The sequence below is a fragment of the Bubalus kerabau genome, chromosome 8 (assembly GCF_029407905.1).
Source record: "Bubalus kerabau isolate K-KA32 ecotype Philippines breed swamp buffalo chromosome 8, PCC_UOA_SB_1v2, whole genome shotgun sequence".
Classification (NCBI taxonomy): Eukaryota; Metazoa; Chordata; class Mammalia; order Artiodactyla; family Bovidae; genus Bubalus; species Bubalus kerabau.
The window spans coordinates 111,048,838-111,064,600 of record NC_073631.1 but is presented as its reverse complement, the minus strand read 5'-3'; the positions used below and the strand labels follow the sequence as shown (position 1 = coordinate 111,064,600).

At 36.7% G+C, this 15,763-nt stretch overlaps 1 protein-coding gene across 1 annotated transcript; it reads right to left on the bottom strand.

The window, feature by feature from the left end:
• Positions 1-563: 563 nt before the first annotated feature.
• On the bottom strand, positions 564-1,496 carry LOC129658745 (olfactory receptor 2A2-like). The gene has a single exon (XM_055589592.1). It carries the CDS (start codon positions 1,494-1,496, stop codon positions 564-566), a length of 933 nt encoding a protein of 310 aa, XP_055445567.1.
• Between the last annotated feature and the right edge of the window lie 14,267 nt (positions 1,497-15,763).

Below are 15,763 nucleotides of genomic sequence, written 5' to 3'. Positions count from 1 at the left end.
CTACAATCTCTATATAGCTATAAATAGTTGGAATGTTTGCGATGTTTCTCAGTGGCCCCTACAAGGAATCCAGATTGGCATTCCCATCAGTGCTCTGAAACAAGGGAGACAACTAACTTCAGGTCACTCTCCGAAAAGCTACAAAATAGTCTCCATTGTCCATTTTTCTTTTTCCCTCTTGAAGAAGAGATGGGAGTTGGGAATTTTCTCCTGATCCGCACACATGGTGGTAGAAAGAGGAGGTAGCTATGGGAGGTAAGTGTCATCAATTTGCGTAAACACTTCACTTACTGTATCTCTTCTTGGCGTTGTGCTTGTCTGGAGTGCTGACACCTATTATCTGACTTCTGTTATTTTCACAAAGGAAATATGGCCTCTATATTCCCATCTTCATGGAGGAGCAATGGCTTAGGGAATCTTACTCAGCCATCATGTTGATGTTCCTCTTGAGTAATTGTCATCATGAAATCATGCATCTTCTTGGGAAATTTTCTTCAGTTTTTTATACCAGCAATCACATCTCACTGGGGGAAACATGCACTGAACCAAAACTATACTCTCCCTCACACTGTCCTTTTCTTCTGCAATACTCTGTGGAAGGCAGCCTTCACTTGAGCATTCCTTACACTGTAGACAAGAGGGTTCAGCAATGGGTTGAATAGAGTGTAAAACAGGAAAAGGATTTTCTTCTGTTCCTCTCGGTGGCTACTCTCAGGGGCCAAGTACACCATCATGGCTATGCCAAAGTAGAACCCAACCACACAGAGGTGGGAGGAGCAGGTGGAGAAGGCTTTCTTGCGGCCCTCCTTTGACTGGATCTTCAGGATTGCCCAGAGGATGTGCACATAGGAGACCAACATCAGGGAAAGGGGCCCAACTAAAATAAACACACCTTCAGCAAAGAGGAACATTTCATTGATCCAGATGTCACCACAGGTCACTTTGAGAACAGATTGAATCTCACAGAAAAAGTGGTTCACCTTCTGGGGCCCACAGAAAGGCAGCCTTAGAAACAGACTTACTTGTACTATGGCCAGGGAAAATCCACATGCCCAGCAAGCGATGGCCAGAAACGTGCAGACCCTCCAGTTCATGATGACCGTGTACTGCAGGGGATGGCAGATTGCCACAAACCTGTCATAGGACATCACCACCAAAATCAAACACTCTATTGAAGCAAAAGTCAAATTAAAAATCATCTGCAAAGTACATAAGACAAAGGAGATGTTTTTTGTGTGTTTCACTAGATTTGCCAGCAAATTGGGCAAATTGCTAGAAGCATAGGATATGTCAATGATGGCCAGATGAGACAGGAAATAGTACATGGGGGTGTGCAGTCTAGGGTCGAGGCAGATGAGACCCAAGATCATGCCATTCGCCAGCAGGTTGAAGGTATATAACAGGGAGAAGGTACCAAACAGGACCAATTCCAAATCTTCATTGAGTTGGAATCCTACCAGGATGAATTCTGCAATCCATGATTGATTACCCTCCATTCCTAAAGACAGTCTGTCAAGGAGTGAAGTGTGACAGTAAGGTCACAGCTGGATAACAATGAAAATAGGAGTTATTTATCTGAAAGGAATGAAGAGGAAGCTGGTATGCTTATCCCTGCATTACTGATGTTTTTTCTAAGTTTCTTCGCCTTTTTTTTTTTTTAATGTGAAGTAATCCAAAATTTCAGATAAGTATCAGGGACTATAAACTATACTACTGTATAGATTTTACCAAATTGTTTTTTCAATTTTGCCTTATCATTTATTTTCTCTGTGTGCACATAGTATTAATTTTCTGGAGACTACATAAGACTAATGGGAAACCTTATTCACCTATTGGCAATTTACATCTAAACCCTTTGGAATATTTTCTCTATAACATGTATACTTGCTAATGTATTCTCAGTATAACTACCAAAAACAGGAGATGTAACATTAAGATAAATCACTACTCTAAATACAGCATTTTCTGCCATTGTAGTCTAAGGTTCAAATTCAACATCACATATACTAATCATTTCTTCTAATTTTACATTCTTTGCATTTCTTGTCTTGATGGTGATATTTTTGAAGAGTATGAGTTCTTGTTTTGTAAAGTGTTTCTCAATGCATTTTTCCATTTATTGTCCATGTTGTAATTCAGATTAAACATTTTTTAGCACAAAAAAGTGTCCTTCTTAATGCCCTCCATTAATACACAGATAATGATAATTTGTCCCAGTAACGTTGATGTTGTTGTGGATCATTGGCTAAGGTGGTGCCTCCACGTTATTTCCATTATAAAGTTTTTAATCCATAAAATTTTAAGTACTTTCTTTCTTCTGGCTTAACAAACTATCCTATACTCATTTTGTACATTTCCCACTTCAGCTTGGAAGCAATTATTTTACTTAAAAAATGTCTTCTTGTATTGAAGAATCATTAAAAATATCTGCTTATATTGGGTGTTTAATAATAATTTTTTATCATCACTTTTGCCACATTTCTGATATCCCCATGCAATAGGGATAAATATAATTTGGGACAGTATATAGATTGCTAAATGGATAATGTATTCTTACCTTGACTTGTTTAATCCTAACACATTTACTGACTTCTTTTGGAGAACAAAATCTATTTTACTAAGTTAACATTACATCATAAAGAGTGATCTCAATCTTATACAGTAGTTTTTTTGGCAATGTAGATTTAGTATCCTCAAATCATAGTAATTATCCTGCTAACCATTTTTGATTTTCTTGGTTTTCAGGTAATTATAGTCTTTTGGAAATTTTAGACCTATAAATTAATGTTTCAATCATCTGGTTTACACTATGGGTAAAGAGGCATCTACATCATATGAGATTCTAGCATCAAGTTTTCTAAGTATCTTAGAGAAACATAAAAATTCATAAAACATTGAAGAGAAAATACATATGTGAAATATATGTCCAAAGCTGATGATTGTTAATAATTTCTATAAACAATTTTCCATTTTTCACTGTACCTATATTTTCACATATATATTTAAAATTATATGAACAATACTGTGTATCTCAGTTCAGTTCAGTTCATTTCAGTCCAGTCACTCAGTTGTGTCTGACTCTTTGCGACCCCATGAATCGCAGCACGCTAGGCCTCCCTGTCCATCACCAGCTTCCGGAGTTCACCCAAACTCATGTCCATCAAGTTGGTGATGCCATCCAGCCATCTTATCCTCTGTCTTCTTTAATTTAGAATAACATCAGGTACATTTTTTCATATCAATAATTTTTTTGCAATATACTTTAAACATCTGTAACTATTTTGTTGCATATGAACATTTTATTTAGTATATCACCTTCTAACTAGGTTGTTTGGATTATAATGTTACAGTGACTAAATTTTATATATATATTTTTTACGTATATTTTCTTTTCTTATACTAATTTCCAGGACATGGAAATTCTTGGTCAAATCTATTCCTTCCTTTCTTCCTTCCCTTCCATGCTTCCTTTCATTCTTTCTTTCTTTCTACCTAGCTATTTATCTATCTTTCTGTTTACCTATCTAGTTTAAAATAGCCTAAATAAAATTTCTTCTTTCCAACAGAGTCATTAAAATAATAGCAGCTCAGTAAACAAAGGATATGCTATTCTTTACTGGGGCAGCTCAGTAACTGAGCTGCTGCTGCAGCTAAGTCACTTCAGTTGTGTCCGACTCTGTGTGACCCCATAGACGGCAGCTCACCAGGCTCCCCCGTCCCTGGGATTCTCCAGGCAAGAACACTGGAGTGGGTTGCCATTTCCTTCTCCAATGCAGGAAAGTGAAAGTGAAATCGCTCAGTTGCCTCCGCCTCTTAGCGACCCCATGGACTGCAGCCTACCAGGCTCCTCCATCCATGGGATTTTCCAGGCAAGAGTACTGGAGTGGGGTGCGTTTAGTCAGTGGATTGGCACTCATTCTATCCTATTTTGTGTTGGGACAAATTTTCTATCAGATCAGTAACCCTGAGTCTAATAATTATGCATATTAGATGATAGCGTAGGAAAGATCTAGTAAGAAATAACTATATTACAAAGCTCTTACACTGTTTTGGCAAAGAGTTTACTATAACTGTTACCCGAATTCTGTTTTCCAGTATCAGTAATTACTCTATGAATACATTTATCTATTAGGTTATAAGGTCCTTTTGTTTTTTTGGCCATGTCAGAGCCTTATTCAGAAGAAATATCTGTATATGGAGCCTGTAGCCAGGTTATTCTCAAAACAATAGATTTGGTCTATTGGCTGAGAAGGAACACCACTCAACCACACTGGGAAGCGATGTCAAGAAAGCTGCTGAGGAAAAGAAGCCACCTGCCACAGCCCAGCAGGCAGAAGCTCTAGGAGCTGGGTGGGGGTAGTCATTACTGTAATATATTTAGTAATATGATTACAATAATAGTTATTAAATAAATACGTATATACCCAGGAATTTGTAAAATATGCCCAATTAGATATTCTGAAAAATTATTTCTCAATCAATTGTAAATTACAGATATGTACATAAACTGTGAGAGCAGGACTATTGTGCAACATTATTCATTTAAATAGAGAAGAAACAGTCAAAACTGTGAGCATGATGGTGGATAAACAGAACACAAATAACCCAAATACTGGTGGTTCAGACAGTAAAGAATCTGCCTGCGATGCAGGAGACCTGGGTTCAAACCCTGGATTGGGATGATCCCCTGGAGAAGGGAATGGTAACCCACTCCAGTATTCTTTCCTGGAGAATCCCCATGTACAGAGGAGCCCTGTGGCCTACAGTCCATGGGGTTGCCAAGACTCAGACACAAGTGAGTGACTAGCACTTTCACTTTCTTTCACTTACAATGTAAAAATAATATTACAAAAACTGAAAAAACCAGCTGTTGGAGAAGTATGAAAAATCATAAGAAAACAAAATCTCCCCATTTTTGAAGTAGAAAGTTAAAAACCAAAGGTTCAAATTTGAAGGATACAGTTTACAAACTCTGAGATTTAGACTTGAGTTTCTGGCAAAATGAGAGACTACATACCCTACACCATACTCATCTATTAAAAACAACTAACACTACTCTTGAGCAGAGCCAGCCTGGATTCAACTCTTCTGACTGAAGGAAATTCTAATATTTCATTTCAAGAAGAAAAGAAGTAATCCCAGAAAGAAAGTTCACAGTGTAAAAAGAAATAAAGAGCAAAAGAGGTAGTACATATATTTGTAAAATAAGCAATATTGATGGTAAGAATACTGGTGGTGGTCTCTGGTACCTAGAATAAGACTGAACTAAATACATAACAATAGCACACATGTGGGGCATAGGCTGATAGAAGTTAAAAGGTTCTAATTTCCATGTGTTTTGACAGAAAAGTGTAACTACTGACTTTCATTAGACTTTCTTTCTACTCAGTATTAATTACTTAATTGTACTGATAAATTTAGCCCATGAGCAGTTCATATTCCCATTCAAAAATGTAAGGATTCTTCTTTTAAAAAATTGTATGGGATTAAAGCTTGTCACATGTCTTTATAAATCAACATGTTAAATGTACATCTGAGTAAGAAGATCAAGAAAACATTAACTCTGTGGAGGGACACAGATAAAAGAAAAATGGAATAGAAGAATTAGAAGTAGTTCTCTCTAGAAAAGCAACATATAAAATGGAAAAATCTGTCAAAATAATCCTCTTTGGATTTCTGGAATCTAATCAAAAGCTATAGCAACCACACACTTACTTAATATGGAAAACAAACCTGAAAATCAACCGGAAAGATTGGTAGCATTTTAACTTGCCCTGATACCATCCCCTACTCCCTAACTCAGGAGCAGATCTAAACAAGATAGTCTGCCCTTCTGATGTACACTCACTACCAAAAGGAGCAGAACATACTTTATACTCACAGAATTCTGGATGTTGGATTTGGCCTGTCCTGAAAGGATACACTCAAAGAACTTTCTTTATATAATAAACTCAAAATTCTCCCACCGCTGAGGTGGCTACCCAGAGGCAATTGCTGAAAGCCTTTGAAGGCAAAACTATCAGCTGCTGCCACATGAGGCAAGTAATAAAAGGTGGGGTAAACTATAGACTAACATAACACCCTGAGTGGAAGAACTGGAAATAAGATGATTTGGTAAACAGATGATCTGAATAGCTCCCAGATACTACTGGGAAACTAGAAGGCTTCTGGGCTCCAAAATCACTGCAGATGGTGACTGCAGCCATGAAATTAAAAGACGCTTACTCCTTGGAAGGAAAGTTATGACCAACCTAGATAGCATATTGAAAAGCAGAGACATTACTTTGCCAACAAAGGTTCGTCTAGTCAAGGCTATGGTTTTTCCTGTGGTCATGTATGGATGTGAGAGTTGGACTGTGAAGAAGGCTGAGCGCCGAAGAATTGATGCTTTTGAACTGTGGTGTTGGAGAAGACTCTTAAGAGTCCTTTGGACTGCAAGGAGATCCAACTAGTCCATTCTGAAGGAGATCAGCCCTGGGATTTCTTTGGAGGAAATGATGCTAAAGCTGAAACTCCAGTACTTTGGCCACCTCATGTGAAGAGTTGACTCACTGGAAAAGACTCTGATGATGGGAGGGACTGGGGGCAGGAGGAGAAGGGGACGACAGAGGATGAGATGGCTGGATGGCATCACTGACTCGATGGACGTGAGTCTGAGTGAACTTTGGGAGTTGGTGATGGACAGGGAGGCCTGGTATGCTGCGATTCATGGGGTCACAAAGAGTCGGACACGACTGAGCTACTGATCTGATCTAATCTGATCTGACACACATGACCAGGGCTGGGTAAATGCTCAGAGGGAATCTGAAAAGGTCCTGATGCCTTGCCTCTGTCTAAAGTCCAGACTCTGCACAGGCAGAAAGCCGTCAGAGTTGTAAGTGACCTGGATGAGGGGTGAAGGCAAGTCCCAACACATAAAGAGATCCATTTATAAAAATATGAAGGGAGGTTGAAAATACCTATAGAGTTGCTGAATTAAAGGCATATATATGCAATATTCTATATGCTTGTTTTCTCATTGGTTTATCAGAGCCTGAAATGCCCTTATGAGATCTGGTTCTCTATTAGGAGATTATGAAATAGAAGGAAGAAAAACAAAAAGTCATCATCACAAAACAGGGGGAAGACAGGATGAAAAATCAAATTAATTTTGAATAATACTAATAAAACTCTCCTACTCAGTATGTGATTAAAAAAACAATATTCAAATACAAACCAGTTAGTGCTAAAGGTGTATGCATTAAACAATGAAACCTTATGTTCACCCAAGTTGTAACTGAATGTGTTGAACAGTCTTATAAAGACTCTAATTAAGCATGATTAAATATTCCAATAGCTCAATGAAAGTCTTGCATTTACTAAAGTTTCAATAAATTATAAGCAGTAAAGAAAATGGAGGTACAAAATAGTCACTGCACATGAAAAAAGAATCTATGAGGCATTCAGGAAATAAGCAGTGTCATTCAGTTTTTAAAACTCAATAAAGAGGATAAAATACTGGAGATTAAAAGAGGGAAATAATGCACTGAAAGATTATATTTAATACCTATGGCTGATCCATGTTAATGTTTGGCAGAAACCAACACAATACTGTAAAGCAATTATCCTACAATTAAAAATAAATAAATTTATATTAAAAAGAATCTACCTAGATCTCAACATGTATAGACAAGGGGTAGCTTCTTCATTTGGATATTTTATTTTATTCATTTATTCCCTTCTAATTGTATCAAGTTACAGCTGACATGCAACACTCTATAAGTTTAAGGTGTACAGCATAACAATTAGACTTACATACCTTGTGACCTGATGACCATGATAAGCACAGTATACATCCAGCCTCTCATATAGGCATAAAGCTATTTTTTTCTTATGAGAATCTTGGGATTAACTCTCTTATTCCCATTCACATGGAGTATACAGCTGTGTTAATTATATTCTTCATGTACATTACATTCCTAGAAGACTTACTTATCCTATAACTAAAAGTTTGTACCTTTGTACCTTTGGATCACCTTCATTCAAGTCCCCCTCAACTATTCCTCACCTTCAGTCCTACAAATCTGATGTCTTTTTCTACGACTTTGCTTTTTTGTTATTTGAAGTAAAATTGACCTGTAACACTACATTAGTGCCAGGTGGAAAACAGAGGGAGACCTTCTTGAAAATCTAATTTATAGGCATGATAAAAACGGAGAGGTGAAACATAAACAAGATAAAATTTCCAGAGAGATAATAAGGGATGTGATTTAAAAAAAGGCAATATTTGAAGAGATTTTACCAAAAATGTTCCAAATTGAACAAAGACTTAATTTCCAAATTGATAAAAATGCATTCTGAAACAAAACAGTAAAGGTAAATGCACCCATAAGGACTTGAAGACCTTCTAATAATTAAAGATAAAATAAATCTTTAGATCAACAATTTGAGGTTAAGATTGGTTAAGAATAAATTCTCAATAAATATAAATTAACAAATGTTTGCCTATCTTTTTCCTCTTTACAAAAAATAGTTGCCTAGGGCTGCCATAACACAATCTTAGTTTTTGTTTCATAAGTTTTGCAATTTTTATTAAAAGCGATAGTTTCATTTGTCTCTTAAAATATTTTGTTACACTATTGTCCCAAGATCCAAAGGAAATATTAACAGCATTAGAGATAAAAGTGTCTATATAGGATCAACAATTTGACGAACAGTAAATTTCTTATCAGCGAGATCTGAAGACAAAAAGGTAATATCTTTAATGTCTCAAGAAGCAGAGAAGTTCTCAATCAAGAGTTTTGTAACTGCAAGAACTCTCTTGAATGAATGAGAACAAAATGAAATTATTTCACATGTAAATTACAAATGTTTAGAGCCTATAACTATTTAGCATACCAATAAAAAGTATTCCCCACTACAGTAGAAGTGAATTCAGAATGAATCAAACACATACAAATAATACTGAACAAAGTAATAAAATATAATCTTATATTTAATAACTTATGGGGTATGAAATAATTATTTTTATATTTAAAAAGGGTAAAAGTAAAACTTGAAAAACATAAATGAAGGAAAAGAGACTATTTAAAAATAAAGAGGCTTGAAGAGGCTCAAAATACTGAATGATACTAAATTTATTACTGTAGATCATGCATTTTTATGTTAACACTTCAAAAAACCAGGAATCAAAAAATGAAGGAATCAATGATTTTTAAAATTATAGTTCAAACAAATGAAGCATTAAAGCATTGTCAATCAAAAAAGAAGGCAGAGTGCAAGAAAAAATCAGAAAAAGAAAAAAATGGTTGATATTCAGAAAACACAAAATACAATAACAAAAATAAGTGTATCCATTAATGTATTAAATGTAAATGAATTGAATATATTCATCAAGATAGAGATGGTCATATCAGATTAAAAACAGAAAATCCACCTACAAACCTTTACAACAGTCACTTTTAAACACAAATACACAGAGACATACACGTAAACTCAAAACCAAAAAAGATGATTGATGGTAAAATGATGAAAAAAAAAGTTTCATGCCAATAGTGACTGGTAATAGCAATATTGATATCAGACCAAAGGATAGAAGGATATACATAAGATACTGCGCTGTACTTAGTTGCTAAGTCGTGCCCAACTCTTTGAGACCCCATGGACTGTAGCCCACCAAGCTCCTCTGTCCATGAGCATTCTCCAGGCAAGAATACTGGGTTGAGTTGCCATACCCTCCTTCAGAGGATCTTCCCAACCCAAGGATCGAACTAAGGATCGAATTCTTTACTGTCTGAACCACCAGGGAAACCCATATAAGATAGTACAAAGTTGTAATAAAATGAACAATTTGCCAAAAGAAGAAAATTCATTATAAAATAATTTAGCAAATTTTATATAGAAGACAAGTTTTTTTATCTATTCAAACAAAAACATTACTTTTTTATTAACAGTAAAACTTTAAAAGTTTTCCTTTAGAGTTAGGATGTGATTTTAACGTGCTCCCCTAAAACCACTTCTTTTTAATGTGACCTAAGAACTAGCTGTCAATAATGCAACAGGAAGAAAAAGAAGGGCTAGGATTTAAAGTGGAAAATAAAATATAATTACTGATGAAACTTGTTTATGTTAAGAACAGAATCTTTATGGATGATCTATTATTACAGGTGTACACTCAAAAAAATCAGCATTCAAGGATGATGTACAAACTGGGAGGACTTACATACCCTGTTTATGGAATGAGCATTTTGTAAAGACTGCAAATCTATTCAAACTGTTCTTTTGGGTCAATAAAGTCAAAACCAGAATCCATGAAGAAATTTCACATATAGAAACTGAGAATCTCATTATAAGTTTGATGTGAAATTATCAAAGTTCAAGAAAAGACAGAGCAATCTTGAAGAAGAATGATGTATCAATAAAATGACCCACTCTGGAATATTGATACCTACAAGGTTACAGTGACTTTACATTTTCAATCAATGTTGTATTGGAACAAGGATAAACAAACACAAGAAATAGCATGTTTAACTCAGAAATTCAGAAATGTGTACACACACATGCACACACACATACATACTTGAACCAAGATAAAGGCACCAGTGTTTTTAATAAATAATGCTGAATCAGTTGGCTAGCTATGGGGATAAAAATGAACCATGACTTCTCCCAACACACTAAAAAAAATCGGATGGATTTTAGATATAAGCATCACATATTAAAAAAGCCTTGTAGAATATTAGTGACTTATAGTGAAAACGTCAGAGGGAGAAAAAAGTTCTGAAACAGAATTAAAACAGTATTAAAGATCTGGTCCCATCACTTCATGGGAAATAGATGGGGAAACAGTAGAAACAGTGTCAGACTTTATTTTTTGGGGCTCCAAAATCACTGTAGATGGTGATTGCAGCCATGAAGTTAAAAGACACTTACTCCTTGGAAGGAAAGTTATGACCAACCTAGATAGCATATTGAAAAGCAGAGATATTACCTTGCCAACAAAGGTCCATCTAGTCAAGGCTATGGTTTTTCCAGTGGTCATGTATGGATGTGAGAGTTGGACTGTGAAGAAAGCTGAGCACCGAAGAAATGATGCTTTTGAACTGTGGTGTTGGAGAAGACTCTTGAGAGTCCCTTGGACTGCAAGGAGATCCAACCAGTCCATCCTAAAGGAGATCAGTCCCGGGTGTTCATTGGAAGGACTGATGCTAAAGCTGAAACTCCAATACTTTGGCCACCTCAAGCGAAGAGTTGACTCATTGGAAAAGACCCTGATGCTGGGAGGGATTGAAGGCAGGAGGAGAAGGGGATGACAGAGGATGAGATGGCTGGATGGCATCATCGACTCAATGGACATGAGTTTGAGTGAACTCCAGGAGTTGGTGATGGACAGGGAGGCCTGGCGTGTTGCGATTCATGGAGTCGCAAAGAGTCGGACATGACTGAGTGACTGAAATGAACTGAACTGAAAGAATAGATTGATAAAATTAAGAACCTAACTTGTGTTTATCAAGAGCCATCATTAAGAGAGCAAAAATGAAATCCACAGAGTGGAAGGAAATATTTACAACATATATAACATATACAGGTTGCGCCAGTAGTAAAGAACCTATCTGCCGAGAGACACAGTTCGATCCCTGATGTCAGGTCGATCCCCTGGAGATGGGAATGGCAACCCACTCCAAAATTCTTTCCTTAAGAATTGGACAGACGAGCCTGGTGGGCTACAGTTCGCAAAGAGTCGGACAAGCCTGAGCAACTAACACATAACCAATACAGGGCTCGTATTCAGAATACTTAAAGATTTTCTGTACATTTTTAATGAAAAGATAGATAACCCAAATTAAACTGGGTGAAATACTTGAACAAACATTTCACATGAAAGAATATCTGAATAACCTCTGAGCACATTAAAAGATTAAGAGGTACTAACCTTCCTAGGTCTCCAAACAGATAGAAAGATGGTAACAATAACCCTGTATGCGAGACAGCAAAAGAGACACAGATGTATAGAACAGTCTTTTGGACTCTGTGGGAGAGGGAGGGGGGATGATTTGGGAGAATGGCATTGAAACATGTATAATATCATATAAGAAATGAATCGCCAGTCCAGGTTCGATGCAGGATACAGGATGCTTGGGGCTGGTGCACTGGCATGACCCAGGGGGATGGTACAGGAAGGGAGGTGGGAGGGGGGTTCAGGATGGGGAGCATGTGTACACCCATGGTGGATTCATGTTGATGTATGGCAAAACCCATACAATATTTTAAAGTAGCCTCCAATTAAAATAAATAAATTTAAATTAAAAAAATAAAATAAAAGGAAAATGTTTAAATCTGGGGAAAAAAAGAAATTAAAATGCAAAACACACTGATGGACATTATTGAAAGGTTTGAAACTACAAGGACTTGGCAAGGATATGAAACAGGGATACATTACTGCTGAGAACATAATATAGTGCCCCCGTTTTGGAAAAGTCAAGAAGAACTGACTATATTTGAACATATACATAACAATGGCCCATGGATTCTATCTTCAGATATGTCCCCCCATAGATACATACATATGTCATACACATATTTAGATTGATATATAAAGTTTACATATAAATATTCTTAAAATAATTATAATTACTTTTTTTCATACCTTCCAAAGGAAAACTCTATCATTGCTTGTAAGAGAAGATTGAAACAAGGACTTATCTTTTTGCTTGACTTTACAACCCATATGACCACATAAATATTTATTGCAGGACTCCTATAATTAGTTTTAGAAATAAATGATTTAATTTAATTATTTCTAACAGAATATATGTTTTGGAAAACTACTCAATGAAAACAATGGGCCTATTTGGATATGCAAAATTTTTCTCTAGAAATAAAAAAAAATGAGTCAAAGGCACATTCCCCAAATTATATAGTCATTAAGGATTTTTATAAAAGGTGCTCTGATTTCAAAATCTATGACCATCAATTAACACTATTTAGTCTTTGTAATATAAATGAAATGATACAAAAGAATTTGAACTTGTAGTGCAATATATTCTGACAACAAAGCATTTTGTGGCTAAATAATAAGTCTTCTATAAATATCTTAAATATATGTAAACATAAAATTCACCATGTCAATTTTCTGTCCATGTTCAAAATTACCAGTGTTTGTGAATATCACTTCCCATTATGCATTAAATAGATATAAACATCGGTCCAGTTAAGAGAAGCATTGGTTGGGATCCTACAGAGGCCAACCCCTGAGGCAGTTATTCAACTACAAGCAGTTCTTAGGAAGTAATCCCAGGACTCAATATGCCAGCAAATTTGGAAAACTCAGCAGTGGCCACAGGACTGGAAAAGTTCAGTTTTCATTCCAATCCCAAAGAAAGGCAATGCCAAAGAATGCTCAAAACCACAAAATTGCACTCATCTCACATGCTAGTAATGCTCAAAATTTTCCAAGCCAGGCTTTAGCAGTAGGTGAACCATGAACTTGCAGATGTTCAAGCTGGTTTTAGAAAAGGCAGAGGAACAAGAGATCAAACTGCCAACATCCACTGGATCACCAAAAAAGCAAGAGAGTTCCAGAAAACATTTACTGTGTGGATCACAATAAACTGTGGAAAAGTCTGAAAGAGATGGGAATACCAGACAACCTGACCTGCCTCTTGAGAAACCTGTATGCAGGTCAGGAAGCAACAGTTAGAACTGGACATGGAACAACGGACTGGTTCCAAATAGGAAAAGGAGGATGTCAAGGCTGTATATTGTCACCCTGCTTATTTAACTTCTATGCAGAGTACATCATGAGAAACCCTGGGCTGGAGGAAGCACAAGCTGGAATCAAGATTGCCGGGAGAAATATCAATAACCTCAGATATACAGATGACACCACCCTTATGGCAGAAAGTGAAGAGGAACTAAAAAGCCTATTGATGAAAGTGAAAGAGGAGAGTGAAAAGGTTGGCTTATCTCAACAATCATAAAACAAAGATCATGGCATCTGGTCCCATTACTTCATGGCAAATAGATGGGGAAACAGTGGAAACAGTGGCTGGCTTTATTTTTGGGGGCTCCCAAATCACTGCAGATGGTGACTGCAGCCATGAAATTAAAAGACGCTTACTCATTTGAAGAAAAGTTATGACCAACCTAGACAGCATATATTGAAAAGCAGAGACATTACTTTGCCAACAAAGGTCCATCTAGTCAAGGCTACTGATTTTCCTGTGGTCATGTGTGGATGTGAGAATTGGACTATAAAGAAAGCTGAACGCTGAAGAATGGATGCTTTTGAACTGTGGTATTGGAGAAGACTCTTGAGAGTCCTTTGGACTGCAAGGAGATCCAATCAGTCCATCCTAAAGGAGATTAGTCCTGGGTGTTCATTGGTAGGACTGATTTTGAAGTTGAAACTCCAATACTTTGGCCACCTGATACGAAGAGCTGACTCATTTGAAAAGAGCCTGAAGCTGGGAAAGATTGAGGGCAGAAGGAAAAGGGGACGACAGAGGATGAGATGGTTGGATGCCATCACTGACTCAATGGACAAGGGTTTGGGTGGACTCCGGGAGTTGGTGATGGACAGGGAGGCCTGGTGTGCTGTGGTTCATGGGGTTGCAAAGAGTCGGACATGACTGAGCGACTGAACTGAACTGAATCCCAGGAAACACAGGTAGAAGATTGGCAAAGGGGGACAACTGAAAAATGCAGTCACTGAAGTTTGGATGACCAAGTAGATCAAATTGTTGTAACTGAAGTGAGATCCCAATGGGAAAGTCTTGGAGCCAGAGTAGAATATGTTTCTCAGTGTTAACCTACCTTTAGTTGGAAGGGAGCTAGGATGTTTATATATCTACTAGTATCTGTTATTGGATAAGTGCCTTGAGGTGGGTGGATCAAGTATTGATATCAGGGCTCCTTTTCCCTGTTTAAGAAGGTAGTAAAGTGTCTCTGGTTTTCAGGAACCTGTCCAGGCAAACAAATAGAGGTACTGGCATTGGGAAATAGGGCAGTGTGCACTGAAGTGGGAGGGCAGGTGTTATGGACAGGGCGCCCACGGCATCAGCTATAAAGTCTTTATTCATCATTCTGAAATCCAAAATTTGATGAACATACTTAGGCAGATGAACAGGTGTGAATTTCTGGTTCTAAATGAAGTGGGCGATTGCCAAACTTTTAGAAAAAATATTTTCTAATGATTTTTAAATTTATAGCAACACAGATATTTATCCATAGCCAAGTAAAAAGAAAGTTTAATTTTTTAATTTAAAAAGTTGACTTTACTTACATTCAACCTACCAGCCTACTTTATCTATCTTGCACCTGAAGGAATTTAATGAAACTTCTGTATTTGGATAAAATATAATCTAGGGGATATTATCAAATATTAGCTCTGTTGTTCACCATAAATAAAAAGGGAAAAATATTTAAGTACATCACTATGTATTGAGAATTATGTGGTAAATCTATGTAAATGAATTAAAATTTCTGGCACATTTACCACATGAAAAGTGCTCAGCATATTTTTAACAACAGGAAGGCACATTTAGGATGGGATGTAAGCTATATAATCTGTACAAAGTCGTTTCAGGGACACTCACCAAGGAATAGAGTCATCCTTCAAAGCCTGAAACTGCAGAAAAGTCTTATTTTTAATCACTGCTGTTGGAGTAAAACAAACAGATAATCAGACACTGATTTAAAAAACAAACCCTAAGTTAAAAATCAAATGGTCACCCGTGGCTGATTCATGTTGATGGATGGCAAAATCCACCATAATATCATAGTG